This window comes from Talpa occidentalis, unplaced genomic scaffold (assembly GCF_014898055.3).
Source record: "Talpa occidentalis isolate TD23 unplaced genomic scaffold, MPIMG_talOcc4v2.1, whole genome shotgun sequence".
Taxonomy (NCBI): Eukaryota; Metazoa; Chordata; class Mammalia; order Eulipotyphla; family Talpidae; genus Talpa; species Talpa occidentalis.
Genome location: NW_026555331.1, coordinates 17244818 through 17266074, shown reverse-complemented (window position 1 = coordinate 17266074; position 21257 = coordinate 17244818). Strand labels below are relative to the sequence as shown.

General features: G+C 38.5%; 1 protein-coding gene across 11 annotated transcripts in view; it reads right to left on the bottom strand.

Annotated features, from left to right (window-relative positions):
• ENPP2 (ectonucleotide pyrophosphatase/phosphodiesterase 2) overlaps positions 1-21257 on the bottom strand; it is a 107800-nt gene that overhangs the window by 32523 nt on the left and 54020 nt on the right. For 7 of the 11 annotated variants that reach the window (XM_054692014.1, XM_054692009.1, XM_054692013.1 and 4 more), the window contains exons 9-14: positions 18897-18952; positions 12792-12857; positions 12067-12139; positions 7168-7323; positions 5180-5288; positions 2018-2143 (exon numbers count right to left, since the gene is read on the bottom strand). In XM_054692014.1, the coding sequence (XP_054547989.1) occupies positions 2018-2143; positions 5180-5288; positions 7168-7323; positions 12067-12139; positions 12792-12857; positions 18897-18952 (586 nt within the window). The remainder of the gene's footprint in view (positions 1-2017; positions 2144-5179; positions 5289-7167; positions 7324-12066; positions 12140-12791; positions 12858-18896; positions 18953-21257) is intronic. The other 4 variants (XM_054692016.1, XM_054692017.1, XM_037502310.2 and 1 more) reach the window with 1 other exon arrangement.

The following is a 21257-nucleotide window of genomic DNA, read 5'->3' as shown; positions in this document are numbered from 1 at the left end:
CAATCTATTTAAATTGGAGCTAAATTTTAGTTCCCTCTTTTAATGGAAAAGGGGAGGGGATTTAGGAATTTTTAAGCTACATCACTTATGCATGAGACCATCACAGAGAAAAAGTCAGACCCCAGGGCTTTTACCAACTGCTTCAAGTTAAGGGCTGGGAATTGGGGAGAGAAATGAAGGTAAAGAAGTAATAATGGGCTCTTATCTTGTGCAGTCTCTAAGTAAGAGCTTCCCAGGAACTTGGCCTCTGGTCATCCACAACAGCTCTGGGAGACAGACACTGTCAGAAACCTCACTAAGCCAATGAATCTTTAGAAAATGGAGGTTTGCACAATGGACCCTCACAATCTAGCTGAGCCAGCCATGTTTGAATCTCAGCATTCAGTGGCCTCATAAACTACAGTCCCCAAAGGAACCAGAGTAAGTTCATGGTCTTTGATAATGAGAAAATAAACATTAGAGGGTAACCTTGTGCTCAGATAAACCCCAAGGAACTACTAGGAAATAACCAAGGCCCGTGCCCATGAGGCTAGAAGTCTATTATCTCTAAAAGGAAATGGTAATACTTATCACACTGATGGAAGGATTAAATAAGACTGTTCATATCCAGCTGAAATAGTGATGTGGCAAAAACATCATCATAGCTAACCTCCACATTGCTTCGGTTATGTGCTGAACTCCAATCTAAGTGACAGATAGATAATCTCTCATCTAATCTTCCCAGCCTTCTTTACTTCTTAGATGAGGACACTGAGGCACAGTGTTAAAATAACCCCCCAGGTCATAGAATGAGCGTCTGGAAGAGCTGGGATTTGAACCAGGCATTCCCTGAACAATTTACCATTCCACTCCATCTTCTTTCACAAAAATGAAATCACAGATACGAAAAGTGTTTTGTAAAGTACAAAACATTCCATTATTGGCAGTTATCATCTCAGCCCCAAGAAAGCTTTTCTCCTCCCCCCACAAAGCAACCTCCCCAATACACTTACTGGTGCCTGAAATACCTTTCAAAACAGGCAAAACCTTTCTTGCATAAACCCAAAAATGCAAATGCTAAATCAAGAGCACCCTAGTGACCGGCACCGAGACGCCTGTCTCTGACCAGGGCCTCCTATTCCAAGGGGGCAGAGGAGAAGGGAGGACACGGACACCAACGTCCTGTTTATTTTACAACGTTGCCTGGAGCTGACCTTGGAACAGTTCCCACTGGTGTTGACTCAGGAAAGTAGTTGGGAAAAACTTAATTTTCCAAAGCGCTATACTTGGTGCCAATGGTCTCTTATTCCCACAGCTGAAAACGCTAACAGATTCCTCCCTCCTCACCAATGCAGCAGGATCTCCAATAAATCTGTAAACTCAAATCTAGGTGGGCAGTACCTAATATATCTTAGTCCACAAATAAGAGCTCTCGCCAGTGGCATGTGGTAACCTGAATGCGTAAAACCTAAGTGATAAGATTATTCCTGTTTATTTTATTTCTAAACTTTCAAAATAGCTGCCACAGCCCAAGGGCTTAGCAGCTTTCCTCCTGGGTTCTGCCAGTCACTGTTACAAAGGTGAAGTGTTTCTTTCAGCAGGGTTCTCAGGAACCTTCAGAGTCCGAGTGTAGTTCCGACAGCCCTGTCATGAATCTCTGCCTTCAGCCAGAGAGCAAGTCTGACCTTCTTGTCAACAGAACTTTCCAGCTATCACACGTTTCAAATGAAGTGTATTTTCCACATAATAAAAACAAGAGCAAATATTTATATAATGCTACCATCTGCCAGGAACCACTTTAAGTGATAGACACAACTTAATTTTCACAACTCTATGGGGTAGTTACTCTTATTAACAGGCCTATTTATCAGCTGAAACAACTGAGGCTTAGCATTCAATTTAACTGACTCAAGATCATTCATCTAAAAAGTTCAAGAGCTAGAATTTTTGACCAAGTATTCAAGCTTCAGAGAACAACCCTCACCTACTCCTCTGTATTACCACTCTCAAAAATTAGGTAGTTAAAGAATCAACTTACATTTTGCATTATTGCTAAATTTGGATCGAATTCTTCCTAGAGTTCCAGGTACTAGAGTAATGTCATCCACATTAGTCAGGTAATTGCTTAAGAACTCAGTTCTATCACATGTGACATCTTCCATTCCTGTGGGGAGAAAATTATATTTTCAGGGAATCTTAAAATTAATATCTTAATATATACTCTAAATATAACATTCAAGTATTTCCTCAATTAGTTTGGAGCAAGTCAAGGCAAGGATCCCTTCTTGAGATTTCTTACTTGACTTCAATTTTTTAATGCTTCTTTATACAATCTTTAATTTATATCAGACTGACTTAATCACATCATTTTGCAGCACTGGGAAGTTCAAAATGCATCATCTCAATTATCATTTTAAGTCATTCAGCAAGAACAGCAAGACAAAGGAAGGAACTATAGTCTTTAAAAAAATCTATTTACATAGTTGTACTGAAAAGATCTATTTTTTAAAAGAAAAATCCTTGATTGCTTCAACTTTTCAGCTGGGGGTGGTGTAAATAGCTGGAATTTATAGTTCTGTGTCTCTTTTACAAAATGTCATTTTCCAGCTCGCTCTCTCTAATATATCTCCTGACTGGAGTACATAATCACCAGTCCTTACTCTGTCTCCACTGGTGGCCTTGGGTGTTACTGACAAAACAATACTGGCAACAAGAGATGAGAAAGAAAAATGCCAACTTCAATGACCACCCAAATCGGAAAAACAAAAAAAACACTGCAAAGGAGTTGTAAACAATGTAATCAGTCAAAACTGAAAACCAGCAACCAGAACACAAAGAAGGTCTAGGTAAGCAATTTTTTAAACCAACAAATGTTTGTTTCCTGCCACCCATCAAGGGAAAGTTCTTGATCGATGTTAAAAAATATAAAAAAACAAAAACAAATTCAAATCTTAGAATCACAGATGATGGAGGCTCATAGAGACTACTGCATTTGGGAATTTATGAAATGACATGGATCTAGAAAATTTTAATCTATTGCTTTGCATAATCTAATATCTGAACATTCCTTAAGAAGGGAAAAATATATGATTCAAATAAATCTTTCAAAAAAAAAAAAACAAGTAAGGTCCTCCCTGGTGGCGCAGGCAGTTGAGCGCAGTTGCTGTGAAGCTGTCAGCAGCATCTGCAGTGCCGGTTCGATCCCCACCGGCCTCGGAGCAACCCATATGGCAAACAGACCTCTCCTGTCTAGCCCGCTGCTCCCCTCAGCAGTGTATTTCATCAGTCTGCCTGCTCTGTTCCCTGCTCTGTCTCTGGTTAATCCTCTCAACCTCCTGCGCATCTGGCCTGTACCCCGGTTGTTGTATAAATAAAGAAATCTTTAAAAAAAAAAAAGTAAGTTTAAAAAAAAGAAGGGAAAAATATATGATTCCATTAAAAGATGCCCTAAACCTTTAGAATTAAGAAACATAATGTAGTGTAGCCCAGATCAGCTACAATTCAAGTTACCAGCTTCTAGAATTCCAGATCATTACCTTTTTAAAAACACAAATAGGAATGAAGAAAGACGAAAAATATATTTCAACATAGTACAAGGATTATATTTTTTGCCTTTTACAGTATAAATTCTTAGGAAGAAAATAAAAATAATAAGAATAATAGCTACTAACTCCTAGTAGCTATTTATTGTTCTAGCTACAATGTTAATCCAGGAAGAGGAAAGCTCAAAAAAACTTATTAATAGGAGACCGGAAGGGGATTGGTATCTGTCACATTTCTAGGAAGTCATTTGTGCACACAATGGTGACCTTTGTCTCTCGCTTTCAAAGATCATATGTGAAGGGCTTCTCATGCATCATCAACCTGCCCCTCCAGACCAACTCCAGGTAGATAGCATTAGTGTTTTCATTCTAGAAATGAAGAGGCTGAGATTTTGAGAGGTCTGAGAATAAACGGCATAGCACATGCTCTTAAGTTGCACAGTGCAATTTGAACTTCATTGAAACTGTCTCTCACTTCAGATCCCAGGCTCTAAAACACTAGACTAGGAAAGAGATAGCTGCTTCCCCAAAGCCAAAGGAATCTATTCATTACAAGTTTGCACACTGGCAAGATAAAAATTTATTCTATTAAAGATCTTTGCATATTTCAGCACGTCACTTATAAGGGACAATCTACTCCCTTGGTATCTGGCTCCAGCATAGGACCAAATGCTCTTGACACCTGAGCAATTTAAACTGAATCAGTTATGTCACATGCTCCAAATTCCCTCTGCCCTGTCCGCAGAGGGTCACATTTAGTCCCTGCAAAAAAGCAAGTTAGTCCCACATTTTTTAAATTTTTCTTTGCTTCTCTAGAACATTCTGGAGGGAACAGTTTAGGCCCCAAGCAGAATTTTGACTAGGAAGATTTGCCTGTCATTCTTAACAAAAGTAATAGACTCAATCAATTTCCTTTTTCCAATCTACTCTTGTCCTAAAAGGGAGCAATGTTTTGTAGAGCATAATTCCAGGGTCACTATTTCAATTTGATAGAATGCAAGAGGCACTGTCTCTAGAACTCCATTTGCACAAATTAAGAGGATTCTCTAAGCACATACATATACACACACTTCCAGCTCTATCATCATGTTGGTTACACTCTTGATTACCCCAAAAAAATTTTTCTCCTTTATTAAGTGGTTTAGAAAAACTGTTTCCTACACTGCTTCTTCCTCTTCAGCAGTCTTCTCTGCTGAGGCAAGGCCCTCTGGTTTTGATCTTCAATTCCCTCAGGGAATTAAGGGAAATCATTTAACTTACATGGCAGTCCACAAGAATCCTCTCTGCTTCTATATCATGTTTAGATTTATTTTTTTAGTCCCAAACCACTCTGTGGACTCCTTTGGGGGACATACTTAACAGGGATGGGGGATTATCACCTGATAGTTCACATTCACCGAGGCAACTGTTACCAACCCTAGTGAATTGTCTGTGCCATTTTAATGGGACATATTTTTTGTAGAAAGGCTTTTCCTGCAAAAAATTAGAAGGTAAAGGAAGTCCCTGATTTTGGTCATCTCAGGTTTTGGCCTGATTTTGTTCCCCATCCTGGAGAAACTGGGAAGGAGGTGAAGAACATAACCTAGAGCTTCTTCCTCAGTGCCATCAGAAACATCACCTGTGTAACTATCTTGCAAGCAGAGAAAAAAAATCTTTACCATGGTCGCCAACAAAGATGACATTCACACAGCGATGTAGCTTTAGTTGCTTCAGTCCATCCATTAATTGTCCCACTGTTTTGTCAATTTCCCTCAGAGGATTTGTCATCTGGAAAAAGGAGCAAATTAATCCCTGCAGGGGTTTTTCCTTTCAGCTTCTCATAGATCTTCCACCCCAGAATATTCTGGAAAGAAAACTTCAGGCCCAGAGGCAGAGCTTTGTCTAGAGAGATTTGCCTGCCATTTTTAAGAAAAGTTAGTCTTAAGCTCTCTGATTTGTATTCATTCAGGAGCATTATCCAATTCCTTGAGATTTCTTGATTTAAAAAAATACCAGAAATTTCAGAGGCAATTCTGTTCATAAGCGACAGAAGGACTTTTCTAAAATGTAAAAATGTTCTTTAAATCCAAGAATTTTGAGAGTGAACAGAAAGTCAGATAGAGAGTTTAGGTCTCTTGCTCCCCAGGTTTTTAACAAGAACACATTGGACTTTGAACCATGGCAAGAAGACAGAGGCTCAATGAGTGTAAAACAGTTCTGAGGTTAAGTGGCAAATATTGGATGTTAAATTAGAACACATTAATGCAATGAGATCCATCTAATGTTCCAATTTCTAAGAAAACAGATTCCAAAGAGAAAAAATTCTTCTAGGAAATAAGCTACTGCATCTTAGTTCATTTCAACTTGATTTTGAGTAAAACAAGAATACAAGGATACTAATTTAAACAGGAGAAACCATTGAGCTTGTTCTAGAAGATTTATGTAAGCAAAATAAAATGAAAGCTGAAGAATATCCCCAAACTCTAGGAGAGAAAATCCATATCTCATTTTCATGCTTCAAATGGACGACGTTTCTAAAAGCAGACTACTCCCACATACTGGAGAGCACCCTTTCACTCTCATCTCTAACAGTGCAATGGAAAGATTTGCAAGAAACATCTAATCCAACAAACACTTGATAGCACTTTACATGAATTTTACACTTAACTACAATCACACATAGATATCCAAGACGCTGGAGTAAAGAACAGAGGAATCTGCATATCGTTTTTTACTAAGTCACACATTACCACTGCTAGCATCCTCTCAGATGACTCAAGATCTTTCCTCATTCTGTGCCATCGGTTAAATCAGGTGTGAACTTGATTTTCTTCATGACAGGATTAAGTTTCAAATTCTGCCTCAAGGAGTAAATCATAAATGAAACTTGTCAAATGATGTGAATAGCATGATCTGAAGAAAGAGACTAAATGGTGGTTGCTTCTGAGAAAAACCATGCTCTCCTTTGCCTACACAAAGACACACCAAGACAACTGAGCCCAAATTCCAAACCTTCTCCTTGGCAATTAGTTCAGACCATTTTTAAATAAGAGAGTGCCTTGGAGGTATCTGAAGTTTTTGAGAAAAGTAACCACCGATAGGCTGTTTCAAGAGTGCCAAAAAGAGTAGACTTTACCAGTAAGTCGATGAGAAAATACACACCTTTAGCTGCCCATTGCTTTCTCTTTCTGCCTCAGCTGCTTCCTTGTCTACAGTCTAAGACCTATCTGAATTTTCTGACTTCAGATCACTTATCTAAGGAAATTTTCTATTGAGTTCTTGTCTACATTGTCTATAAACAATGTCTACACCACTGATTTGTTCTCAAGAACCAAGGCTACAAAACATCGTAAATAATTCAGTGAAGATGTGCAAGCAAAACCAACAGACTGTGTAATGCTTACTCAAGTCTAAATGTTAACAATCATTCTAGGGCAACTAACCAAAGTATGCAGAAGATTTTTTGTTCCTATCTTGCTGAAAGTTCAGAAGGTATTCATCTCAGTGTCAACGTCCAAAGTATCAGTTTCTTCTGGATTCAAAGCCAGCAATGATGCACCGGAGTTTTTCTAAAATGTAGTCAGCTGACTTTGAAACCAAGATCCTGAAGGAAACCTTCCACTCAGACCTGCCCACCACAAAGCTTTGGAACAATGAATAAACTTACTTTGTCCTGACGAGTTTCCGCAGCATTATGATCCATCCTATGTATTTTCCTTCTTCTTTTCTTTGGAGGAGCAATGGGTCTTTCCTGTCTCCTCTTAGGGGTAACCTTCCTCTTAGGTCTCTTAGCCGGGGGAAGAGGTGAGCCATAACTACTCTCCTGTACTGGCGGATAGAGATGTCTGGACTCAGAAGTCGTCTGTCCCTCTGGGTCAGAGAATTAAAGCTCACACTTTACCGACTGGGGTCAGCGGAGTCTTAGTTAGAAAAACTAAGGGTCCTTAAGTGAGAAAAAACTGGTATGAGGGGTGATTCAGGGAACTCTAAAGAGAAAAAACTCCTAACTCAATTGTGATGCTGCTGGCCCAGCTTCTTCGCTGAGAACAAGAATATAATTTAAGGAAGTAATCATGTAGGGTCCTTTTGGCCAAGGAAGCTTTTTGTCAAACATCTGAAGGTTACATGGAGCTCTACATTCCAAAACTCCTGTGTTAGGGAGAGACCGTCCCTAAGTGATATAGAGCTCTCCAGTTACAAACTCCTGGTGAAAACCAAATAGAATCCTATTCACTTGGTCAATTTCAGGTGACATTGGAATTCACTGTGATGCTTCCAATTCAGAAGCTGTCAGGTATCTGTTCATATCACCAACTATATCAAAGCAATTTCACCTTCATTGGCAAAATCAAGGGCGAAGAAGTAACCAAGGTTGGAATGAAACATAAATAATAGGCAATTCTCCTTGGTCATGAATGTTCTTCCATAAATCAGAATTTTCATCAAGAGAGAGAATTTTCACTGATAATTTAGGTGTCAATTTCAGAGGAACACTAAGCCAAAAGATAATCATAAATAGAACTCTTTTTAAAAATTCTCTTGTAAAGTTGGGTTAAATGTAAAATACCATCAAGATCTCTGCATCTTGGTATGCATACTGAGAAACAACCTTCTTATGCTTTTCCCAACAGAAACTGTTCTTGGGGTTGGGGGTGTGAGTGGCAGTACTATGCATCTTGTTTTAAAAATCTAGAGACGAAAAGCTGACATATAGACTGAGTAAGGAAGATAACCTTTTGGGACTTCCAAATGCTGGAGAAAAACAGGCCCCTGATTTACTGATGGTGCAAAGGTGAATTCAAGCAGCAAGCCCCACTGTCTACCTAGCTGACTCCTCTCAGTGGAACTGTTCCAAGAATCATTCAGATGCAAGAAGGGGCAGGAGGAGGAACAATGTTAGTGTATCCCAAACAAGGAGGCCATCTGCCATGCGATCTCATTGCTTCCAGAGCAAGCGACTGCCAAGTTGCCTCCACTTCCATCTCATCCTCTCTCCGGCACAGCGATTGAAAGACACAGCCCCAGACTCTAATTTGGTCTTTTTCTTTAGTGCTTCTAGTTTTAGGCAATTCTCCATGAGAAAAGAAGCAAGTAGAAAAAGAGCGGTTCCCATTTCAAGGTCACTGAATACATTCAGCTAGCGCTCAAGTCGGCCGTTCAAACGCGAGGCCATTGGCAAGAGACCTCAACATTCCCAAGATGTCAAAGGCGAGCCCTTCAGATTGCAGTCGGTTAGAGGAGCAGCAGGAGAAATAGGATTTAGTCAACATGAGTTTCATCCAGTGATTATGTTGCATGGATTTCTTCCTTCAAATGTTAGAGGTAAAGGAAAGCTAAGTTTTCACTGACCAGCCATACTTAGTCTGACTTTAGAAGATTTAGCCTGAGGTTATTAAGAGGATGGGAGATAGAGGGGCAAATTTCCCTGCTTTCCAGAAGGACATCTGAAGGTAGTAACTAGCCAGCCAAAGCTCTGCCTCTAGGCCTGAAAGAGCAGCCGAATGAGGGGGTCACAGAGAAAGCACAGAAGGTCAAAGAAAAAGATTGAGCCAATAATCAAAGCAAGCATATTTCTGAACATTCACCATTACACTATGAAACCAGGAGCAGCACACCAGTTCCTGAGGCTACTAGCCCAGTGTTTGGTCATCTTAATTAGCAGCCTTTGAAAATCATCCTAAAAAGATTGTACTCCGTGTAAACAAGTAAAACAAAATTCAACTGTGTTGTAGCACCCATTTTGCTAGATTAAATCATTATGATTAAACTTTAAATGCAAGGTGTTTTCTTATTATATATAAGATAACCTTACTGATTTTAAAAACAATATTTCAGCTAGTATTATCTTTATATCTGCAATAAATGTGTATGATGGATACCCAGGTGTGTGTATGTATTTGTATATCAATAGAAAAGAGGTTTTTCTGATTTGCCTTGATTTTGTATTTTAAAATATAAACTGTTTTTGGTTTTCTTTCAGTAATAACATTCCTAAAACCAAATGAGAAATAATTGAAATCCGAAAATACCCCTTGCTTTCTTAGAAGAAAGTGACAGGTTATCATATCTGAAGATAACTTCCAGGACATCTGATCAAGAGTGGCAGGAGATATATGATGAGAATACCCCAGTTCAGGAAGTATTAATACTAAAAACAACATAACATGAATACTTTCAATGCAATTCAAAAATACTCTAAGAAGAAATCTTCGTTTATGCATTTATGAGCAACTCTGAGCACAGAATCATCGTTACAGCAAATTGAAGCACCTTATTACACTTCATTTATCATTGCTCAGCACTTTAAAAAACTGTTTAGCTTACTTCTTGATTAACACACAGACACACTTTCAAGCAGGTAATTATAACTGACCCATACATAGTAAAGATCCAGGGATGTTCATGGATAAAGAACCAGGTGACTTTATTTTTTTTTTTAATTTTTTTTTTTTTAATTTAGAGGCATGTTTTTTATTTATTTGTTTGTTTGTTTGTTTGTTTGTTTATACATGCACGGGTACAGTCAGAAGCACGGGAGGGTGAGAGAATTCACCAGAGCCAGAGCGGGGAGCAGAGCAGGCAGAAGGACCGAAGTACACTGCTGAGGGGAGCAGTGGGCGGCAGGAGAGGTCTGCGTGCCATGTGGGACCCTCCTCAGGTGGCCGGGGAGCAGCCGGGGATCAAACTGGCACCGCAGAGGTCGCGGGCAGCTTCGCAACCCAGCGCTCAACCACTGCGCCACCGGGGAGGCCCCGAACCAGGTGACTTTAAAAAAAGGAAAATGATGAGTTAAAGCTCTGTATTGTAAGGAGCCAACTTTTGACATAAGGAGAATGTTCTATGTTTTGAACATATTTACTGACCCCTTTGCTTATCTTCTGGACCAGAGGAGTGTTCTGTGTCTGCATGGGAAGGACACTAATGTGGGAGTCAGAACTTCTGAAGGAACTTCTAATTCATTTACCAGTCAAGCGACTTGAGTAGACTCAAACCTCTTTAAGCCAAGCTCCTGCTTTTAAAAGGATGGTTATACCAGTCCTTGTTTTGCCTTTATCGGATGTTGTTATCCAAGCCAAGTCGAACCTTTATATAGGGCACATGGAACTGCTTAGGGATTTTTTTTCTAACATTTTAATAAAATGTGGTTCCTCTTGTTCACTTTAGATTAATCTCAAAGGAAGGCATCCTAAAGATAAAACAGCTATGCTTGCACTGGCAAGAATAAGATGTGTATGCAGATGTTTATCTCATTCTATCGTGCATCATAATCATGAAACACTATTTAAACATCAAAGGGATGGGGAAAGAATCACCAAACTTATATAACTTCAATGATTTAAGGCAAATTAAAAATGGTTTCATGGAGCCATTAGTTTCCAGGGCTTAAAGAAATCACTGCTGCATTGATGTTAAGGCCTCAGAAATAATTATGTCTTCTTGGTATTTATCGCCTTTGTATAGACATCGTATATTCTGCTCAAAAATATTGAAACTAAGACAGTTATCTGTATTTCCTGCTCATTCTTACACCAAACACAATGACTTTATATTAGAGTCCACAGTGCCATAATAGGCTATTAGCAAAAGAGGAGGTCATATCCATTAATAAAGAGTTTTTGAAATAAAATCAAGTTATATTAAGTAATAAAAATCCAAAATCAAGTTATATTAAGTAATAAAAACTTCTATGTGATGGAGACCACTCCAAAAAAAAAGGACAGTGGGAAATTATCAAAACTGTAAAATGTTTAGATTTGCAAATTTCATCACATTTTTAAACAATCTATGCTAAAATACTAGGAAGATTTCCATCTCCAGATAAAAGAACACAATGAAACATCCCCATCCATTTCCCACCTCTTAAATTTGAAGTTCTGTGAGATAATACCTTACAAACAGATTGTCTTCTCCAAAGATTCCTGAGTTTTTGATAAAAGGGTGTCCTTCTAAACAGATTCATTCAACAGCATATTTCTCTCAGTTAAAAGTTTGTTTCATTTCAGGCGGTGATTGATGCGTTTATGTTCTTGATCGTAGTGATGCTTTCATAGGTATATACCAAAGGTAAATTTATCAAAAAAGAAAATGTCTAATGCTACAACATATGCAGATTGATTGCTCCTGCGAGCTAAGGCTATTAGAGATACTTAGCTGCCCTACCCTCTCTGAACTTCATAATCATTTTAAGAGAGGCGAAATTTGATTGCAATGTTTTGTATTGCAAATTTCATTCCCAGAGTCCTTTCCACACTCATCTCAGTGATGGCAAATGCAACTCTTCCTGATCCTTCACTTTACAACAGCTATACCCACATGGCTGGGTTATACCCCTCCCATTAACAGCAAGTTTAGAATGTAATTGAGTATCAAATCAATCTGAAATAAAATTCCTGTAAGAGAAAATGTTCACAATTTTTTAAAATGTTAGTCATATAATTCTTTGGCTTTGTATAAACCCTGCAGATAGAAACACCCCAACAGACTTTGTCCAAACTCTGAAATTAAGTCAGCAGATCATGTAGCTCAAGGACATAGGTTGTCCTCGGACAGGTGAGAGGCTACTAACCTCAGGGCCAAAAGGGCCATATTTGTGTCCAGAGAAATCAGGTTGCTCGGAGTAGAAGGCATAGACCGAAGGCCTATGGGAAAATGGAAAGGTTCAGAATCTCCCACAAACCACATATAACAAAGTATATCAAATATCCCCTATACATTTTTTAAAAATCCTCTCAAAGTAAGCTAATCTCCCCAACGCTGTTAGTCTTACCAAGGAAAATGTCTTTCTTTTGCTTCTTATTTCTTCTACCATTCACCACCCTCTACATCACCCCCACTGTGGTAATGGCCTACTGCCATCTTCAGGAATCAAAGTCGCAAAGGAAAACACGTACTCAAGGTCATTGAGGCTCAAGATAATACAGTCCAGTGACAATTCACAAAAGCCAAGTAATCTGCAGCTTGAAAAAACAACTCCATTAAAGTGAAGTCAGTCTTAATGCTTTCCCAATCCCTGGGATGCTACTGGGTCATTCATCAGAGCCTTAAACTCTGGTGCAGTGTCCAAGGTTAATAGCTGTAGTAATCCATGTTACTAAATGGTCCCCAATAACCTACATCCTTTGTATCCTCCTTAAGGAAGTAACACTTAAGTCTAAGAACCATAAAACTTGTAATAATACCACAACTTGGCTGTTCTTCTATTTCACAGTCCATCAAGTTTTTCACCCAATTCTACCCAAAGATGGAAATGTACCGAAGAAAGAGGAACATCAGGGAGAGGGAAACAAATACCTTTCGTTGTCTGGCAGAGTGAGCCACTGCAATATGGTTAATATCCTTCTCTCATGAGGGATGACCCTGTAGAGTAATCACAAGCAAAGCAAGATTTTAGGTTGCATTTCCACAAACTCCAGTCTAATGAATGCTTGCTCTTGCACCCAGGCCAAGCGCTCTCTATTTACCACCATCTGTTTTCACTTCGTTGTAGTAAAAGGTCCTCTTTTGAATTAGTGTTTAAACTCCCATTTCCATTTGCAAAATATTACATTGCTCAACCTCTGCCACAGGGGATGAGATTGGAAACTCTGATGCACAGTCAAATGAGAAACTTGCCCTGTTGATCAGAGACAGTTACACGCAGAAAAGACCCTGGTCTCTGAATCATTCCCTTTTAGTGGGTAGCAGCACTAATTGTGGCCACAGAAAGACCAGGACTTGTAACTGCCTTTTGTTTATGGTGTGACCTTTCTTGACCTCTAGATTTCTTTGATCTCTCTCAGCCTCAGTTTACCCATTAGTAAAACTAAAATAATAGCAAAATACACTGGACAACTTGTTGCAAATTTGAAACAAGTCAGGGAAAGCACATGTGTAATGCCTAGCACATAGTAAGTACCAAAAAAACATTTTTATTAACGATCATAATTAGTCATCATTCTATCCCTAAAGAGCTATGTGACTTTAGAAAGAAACATTATTTAATTTGAAACTTTAAGTGCCTTCTCTATCAAATAAGGGTTAGGAAAGGTATTTTTGAAATTCTCTTCAAGCTCTATAAAAATCTATCAAGAACAGGCACATATAACTATGAGACTGGCAAAAAGGGTATAATCTTCATCCACAATGATTTTTGTGTTTAAGTCTCATTCCTCAGTTGAAATATAATTACCCCAAACCTGGCATTCACTTCAAGAGTTATCAGCTCACATGATAGTATTGTATCCTAGAATGAGGAACATTAAGATGCTCACAAACTAAGTGGTGTTTTTACATATGGTGAAATTTGTTTATTTTTTCCTAACAAGGAACATGCATATTTTTCTGCTCTTCCATCTAACACTGGGCATTAGAGAATTTTTATGATGAATCCAAACTAAAGTCCAAGTTTAACTTGGGTAGTAAAAATTATTGTACTCAAGAGCCAAGCCTAATATATACTATGGTGTCTGAGTGGTAATGATCTGTCCATGTAGGTCCATCAATTGGAATAAATCTAACACTCAGGTGGAGGACATTGATAATGGGGGAGACTATACATACTTTGGGGTAAGTGGTATGTAAGAAATCTCTAGACCTACTACTCAATGTTTCTATGAACTTAAAACTGCTTGATAAACTCTGTTAAAAATGTATCATGGAATATTGGGTGAACCATTTAAACTTTTATTTTTCATGGGCAAGAGCAAGAGAGAGCTAAGAGGAGAATCAATTATCCAAGTATTGGTAGAACATAGGAATCGGCAGGCGTTCTCATCAAGCAGACTCCCCTAGCAGCCCACACCATCATCCTCATCAATTCCAGTCTTCATTGATAGATTGGGGATTTGTCATTCTTCTAACCCCTCTCTAAAATTATCCTACCGGCCTGGAAAATCATGTTGAACATAAAATGAGTTCTACTTTAAACAAACTGCAGAGCTATTGAGTAAATGTGATCCTGTTTATTATATTGTATAACTGAATTAGAAATAGGCATAGCAAAGCCAGGTTAATCACTTAATCACCTTAGAAATCCCCTGTATCCGAACAAAATAACTACATATCTTGAATTCTTTCCTAACTTAAAAAAACAAACAAACAAGAAATGCTGTATGTAGCCTTTTCATCTGCTTCACTATCTACTTAAAGGCTGCTATATTTTCTATCATCTCTGTTAAATCACAAACTGGACTCTGATGGACTCAATTGATGCCAGTGGAAAAATATCAGCTATCGAATTTGTGTTGGTCTCAGAACACCTACCCTTTATCACTTTCTCTGGAGGGGTGTGAGATTGAAAATGATGAATAGGGCACAGGGATTAAAGATTCACCTCTGAAGCCAGAATGCCAAGAGTTTGCATACTGACTCAAGCACATATTAGTGATGAGACTCTGGCAAGGCACTCAATGAACTTTTTGGTGCTTCTATAAATGAGAATAATAATAGCATTTATCTCATAAAGTTGTTGTAAGGATTTGAAGAAGTAATACATGTAAGTCATTTAGTATAGTGTCTGGGACACAGAAAGATTTTTTTTAAGATGCTAGCTTTTATTACAATGTACGCATTCACAGATCTATAGAAGTGAAACATGCATTCATGTAGTATTTGTTAAAAGCATATTATGTTCAAAATATTTGTGCAAATATAAATAAAGACACAGGAAACTCCTACCAAAAAAAGACTATTACAGAAGAGTCATCATTATCAGCTTGGAAAGGTAACAGGCAATTCTAGTTTTCCAAACAGGGGCTGAGCGTATGTGTGGTGGGATGATTGAAAGAGAAATTTGGTGGTGTCAGGGTGACTTTAGGCAACGTCTAACTTCTCTAAAGCCTGGGTATTCTGATCTTAAGAATAAGGATTCGGACAAAGTGGGCTCTCCATTTTTTTCCCCACTTTTGCTATTTCTTTTTTTTAATTTAATTTAATTTTATATATTTTTTACATCATTTTTCATTTTTGCACAATGTAACCATTTTCATCTTGGTTATAGTCCCCATACAATTCCCCCACCCTCCTTATTTTTGCACAATGTAATCCCTCCTACCCCACCTCATAGTGTGTCTCTGGTTTATAGTTACTTGTTGATTTATTATATAATTATAATTATATAATAATTATAATTTATTATATTTAGTCTTTATTATAATTAGTCTTTTTCCTGGTCCCTTATTTAGGTTTTTTAAATTCCTGCTATGAGTGAGACCATCCAGTATTTTTCTTTTTCTTTCTGGCTTATTTCACTGAGCATGATCCCTTAATCCAGTCAAAAAATGGGCAGAAGAGCTAAAAAGGAACTTCTCCAAAGAGGAAATGCGAACGGCCAGCAGGCATATGAAAAAATGTTCAGCATCCCTTGTAATCAGAGAAATGCAAATCAAAATTACAATGAGATACCATCTTACACCAGTGAGAATGGCACGTATTAAAAAAACTAGCAACAACAAATGTTAGCAAGGATGTGGAGAAAAAGGAACTCTCCTGCACTGCTGGTGGGCGTGTGAACTGGTCCAACCACAATGGAAAGCTGTGTGGAGATTCCTCACAGCTTCCATATGATTCAACAATTCCACTCCTAGGTATTTACCCAAAGGACACAGAATCATTAATTCAAAAGGGCACCTGCACCTGTGTGTTTATAGCAGCACTATTTACAATAGTTAAGCTATGGAAACAACCCAAATGCCCAAAAATAGATGACTGGATCAAGAAGATGTGGTAGATATACACAATGGAATATTATTCAGCCATCAAAAAAGATAAACTCATGCAATTTGCAGCAACATGGATGGAGCTGGAAGGGTCTCTCCATTTTCTAGGTGGTTTAGATTATCTTTCTGAAATAACCTCAGAGATCAAAAGGACATGTCCCTTAGCCATTATTATTTAAAAGCTATGCAAATAGACAGCACGAACAAATCTGAGCAGCAGAAAGGGAACTGGGATCCAAGCTATTCTGGTATATAACTGGTGCAGAATTTGTCATGAGACTGTACAGTAGTCAAGGTCAGGGGAGAAGGGAGCATGGAAAACTAAGGAAGGAAAAGGTATTTAGTGGTAAATGGGAATAAATTTAAAGGGGAACAAAATTATCTTAAGACTTACACAGCCATTGTCCAGTCAATGTGACAGACAGAATGTGAATTTAAAAACAAATATTATTTACTGCTTGTTCTCTATGTTCTAAGTACCCTTATAAATGCTTTTAATAAGTCAACTCATTCTATCTTCACTACACCCTATAGTGAAGGTACTATCATTCCCTGTCATTTATTGTGATATTAAATGTCTTGTCCAAACTAAGCAATCTAATACATAGCAGAGTGATGAGAGTTGAGATTAGAGCTCATCCAAATACTGTTGTAAATAGTATTTGAACATGAATGGACAAAAAAGAATGTAATAGAGCTTCCGCTGAGGATGATTTTGGAACAAAATACTGTCATTTTAAAAACAAGAATTATTCTATAGAATGCAGCACAAAATCATGTTTGAAGATGTCCTTCAAAGCCTAAATCTATGGCTTGAATCTGGTTTTAAGTATTAAATATTTCAGAATGTAATATGTGTGAATTCCTTGATTTCCATTAAATAATTAGAAGCATGGCCAAGTTATAATTTTCTGAAGAAAGAAAAATAAATCCAAGTCACTTTTTCAGGATATGAAGATATAAGAGAATAGCTGGAGCAGCAAAATAAGACCACAGTCATCTTTGTAGCAAACAAAAGCCACCTTCTTATAAGTGGCTTAAATGGGTGGAGAAAATTGCCATTCAAAACCAGAACACTGGGCCTTTTCAATGAGACTTTGCAGCAGTTTTGGGGGTGAGGGTGGGGACTAAGTATTAATTATGTTGTTGTCTCTCTCTCCATTCTGCCAGGCAAATATGTTGCAGAGCAGAAGAAATGACTTCAATAATCTATGACAGTCAAGGGTTAAAAAAATGCAATGCCTAAAACTACATTGGTAAATCAACACTCCATTTACATTAAACAGTGTCATTTCGAATGCACCTGATCCTATTTCTCAAATCAAAATATTTCTTTCAAGAAAAGGGGAGAAAGACTATCAAAGGGACACTCTGTCTTAGTATCCTACCCAAATTCAATCAAGTCCCTCAAATCTGAAAAAGCTCCTCTTATTCCTGATTTGGGGACTATAGACAGTTCCGTTTTGGATTCATTTGAACCTGTGATTGCTCTCAGCAAACTACTGCTATAGAATAGGCAAATTTTTGTTAAGGCATAAGAGGCAAATATGGAAACAGCTTTACGTGGTTAAAAATGGAAAGAACATCTCGGTGGCAACAAAATCCCCATGAAAGTTGAAACAGATTCCTTTTCTTACTAAGGAGCTTTAAAAATAATCAACATGTTGATATTTTCATTAGTTAAAGTTCATCTTAAGTCTGTTTTATGAATAGTAACTATCAAACTCCGTGTTACCTCTTTGAGGAAAAGAAGTAGTCTTTTTATGTTATCTTTTTATTTATTGAAGTGATACTGTCTTAAAATAATGTGTCATTGCAGGGCCTCCCCGGTGGCGCAGCGGTTGAGCGCTGGGTTGCGAAGCTGCCTGCAGCCTCTGCAGCGCCGGTTCGATCCCCAGCTGCTCCCCGGCCACTGGAGGAGGGTCCCGCATGGCGCACAGACCTCTCCTGCCGCCCGCTGCTCCCCTCAGCAGTGTACTTCATCACTCTGCCTGCTCTGCTCCCTGCTTTGGTTCTGGTGAATTCTCTCACCCTCCTGCACTTCTGACTGTACCCAGTGCTTGTATAAATAATAAATAAATAAATCTTTAAAAAAAAAAAAAAGAAATTATAATGTGTCATTGCAGATGTACATCATTAAAAATCAACTCATGTATATACTATTTTAAGTCCCGGGAAATTTTGGAGTTCAATGAAAAAGAAGAGTGTGTGCAACCTCCAAATTCTAGACCACTATATCAACTACTGAAGCCATACGAGATTTTTTAAGCTGTGAACCAAAATAAATATAGTGGGTTATAATCTATTTCTAGAAGATGATAAGCAAACCACAACAATAAATATTCTAAGAAAAACATATAATACTTAAGTGGCAAGTTATCAAATACCTATAAATAGGGATAGAAAAAATATAAAGGATGACTAGAAGAAGATATCTTACTTACATGCTGTTAAGAAAAGAAGAAAAAAAAAGATTGAAGAGAAAGAGCAGGTAGGGGCTGGAGGTGTAAGGAGGGATAGGGAGAGAATCTCTAAAAAAATACATAGAATTTCAATTGAATCATCAAAATTCAATTGTTAATTGAATTCAAAAGTGTTAATGCTTTCACATTTCACTGGATGAAATGGAATTGAATTAATGCTTCATCAACTGAATCATAATCATAATTTTATAAACATTGACAAAATAATGGTAACTTACACAGACCAGAAGAATGTTCCTGCTTTTACCCCTTGTTTGGTTGCTGTAATCCATAGCTAATGAGGAAAACATAAGAGGCTTAGGTTATATTCTGAGTTTTGATCAAAGAAGAAAAAGGTTTAAAAATAGATCAGATATCTCACACTTTGTCCATACCCCACCATAAACTTCACATTATTTACAACCACTTTTTTTCACATCTGGAAGTCAGAATCATTATTTCCATAAATGTTATTCGATATGTTCTCTGTAAAAGCTCTCAAAAGCTCTGCTAGGATGCTGGTGGCATTTTGAAAACTTTTATTTCATCTTAAAAGTCTGCCTTTGTACCTGCCTTTTCTGATCATTGTTCTAAACCTTTCACTGAGATAGCAAAATTTCATCAAAAGACCAGGAGTGAGGGCCTCCCCAGTGGCGCAGCGGTTGAGCGCTGGGTTGCGAAGCTGCCCACAGACTCTGCAGCGCTGGTTTGATCCCCAGCCGCAGGGCGCGGGTCCCACATGGTGCACAGACCTCTCCTGCCGCCCACTGCTCCCCTCAGCAGTGTATTTTGTCGGTCTGCCTGTTCTGTTTCCCGCTCTGGTGAATTCTCTCACCCTCCCGCACTTCTGACTGTACCCAGTGCTTGTATCAATCAATAAATAAATCTTTAAAAAACAAAAAAAAACCAGACCAGGAGTGAACCACACGTTTCTTTTACTATTGAAAGTTCCATAAGAGAACCCCTAGTTGGCAAGGGATGCAAGCCAGAGTCTTGTTTTGTTTTAATCTAGGTGAATGACAAAGGGAAATGGTTCATTTTTTATTCTGAATTTTCCTTTGCCTCTTTTACTTAGATTTCTAGTAAAGGGAGTTTTAAGAATAAGTCCCTGAGATAAGTTAGGTGAATCGAGCACTTCTCTAAGGCTTTTTAAATATTCTTTCTCTAAGGTTTTTTGAATATTCTTTCTCTAAGGCTTTTTGAATATTCTTTCCAGCTTGTGTAGTGGGAGGAAGAAGACACAGCAGTTAAGAACCTGAGTTAGACAACAAATGAAAATGCATACATTGTGCAAAAATGAAAAATGATGCAAGAATTATATAAAATAAAAGAAAAAAAAAAAAAGAAAATGTAGATAACAGCACCTATTACATAGGGTTACTTTGAAGCTTTCATATGTTAATACATTTAAAGTCATTAAAACAGTGTCTTAGCATGTGATACACGCTCCATCAGTTTTCATCTCAATTATGCAAATTAATGGAAATATAATCCAGTTGTTCTAGGAACACTAAAAGCACCTTGGGATGACCACTGTCTCATTGAACAGAAGTTTGAGAGGAAAAACCCTCACTTTAACAGACCAGCAGGAAGAAAGGAGGCTTATCTGTCCAGAGACCAAAGTAAACACACACTAAGAACTCAGCCAGTCCCTTTTCTTCTTTCAATGTATCCACTCTTTGAGAACGTCTTACTCATTCCTGTGAGAACCTTTGTTTTTTGAGGAAAGGGGAAATTCGGAGGTGTGGGACACCCAGGAACTTGGACATGGGTTTGGAAGAATCTGAGACATCTGGTCTGGAAGACCTCCGTGAGTTTCCCAGGTCCCTGACATCACAAGACAGAGGCCCTCTGAGATCTGGGGAGAACAGAGCTGCCAGTAGATGTCAGAGACCTGGGATGATGATATACTCCTCTCATTGGGATGGATCAGAAAGATAAGCCCCTCAGATTGCTTCCAGTGTTTGGTCCACTATAGCCTTCTGCTTTATAGACATGCTCTGGTATGGGCAGATGTCCCTGGGACAGCAGGACTCAAATATGCCCTGGGGCATCCTTCATTCTTGCTCTCCAGCAAGCACTAGCCAGAGGAGGCATTCAGAGTGCTGGACATCCCACATGTGGCTCAAAGCCGCATTTGGGGGGCCTCCCTGGTTGCACAAGGGGTTCAGTCTTAGCACTATGAAGCTATCAGCAGCCACTGCAGCATGAATTCGAGCCCAGGTCAGGGAGCTGACCCAAATGGAGCAGCAGACCTCTCTTATCTCACCCGCTGCTCCCCTCAGCAGTGTATTCCAGTCCATCTGCCTGTTCTGCTCCTCTCTCTCTCACTTTATCTCTGATGAATCCTCTCACCCCCACCTGCGCCCCCCACCCCACCCCCCTGCACCTCTGACCTACACCCCAGCTCTTGTGTGCATAAATAAATAAATCCTTAAAAAAAAACGCACTTGGTCTGGGAGATACCACTTTCTTATATTAGTGATCAGTTTCCACACTCATGTTAATATAAAAGACACTTAGTGTATTCATAGCCAGACACACTTAGTGTATTCAAGTCCTACAAAATCCAATGACTGGCTACCTCCGAGGAAGTCATG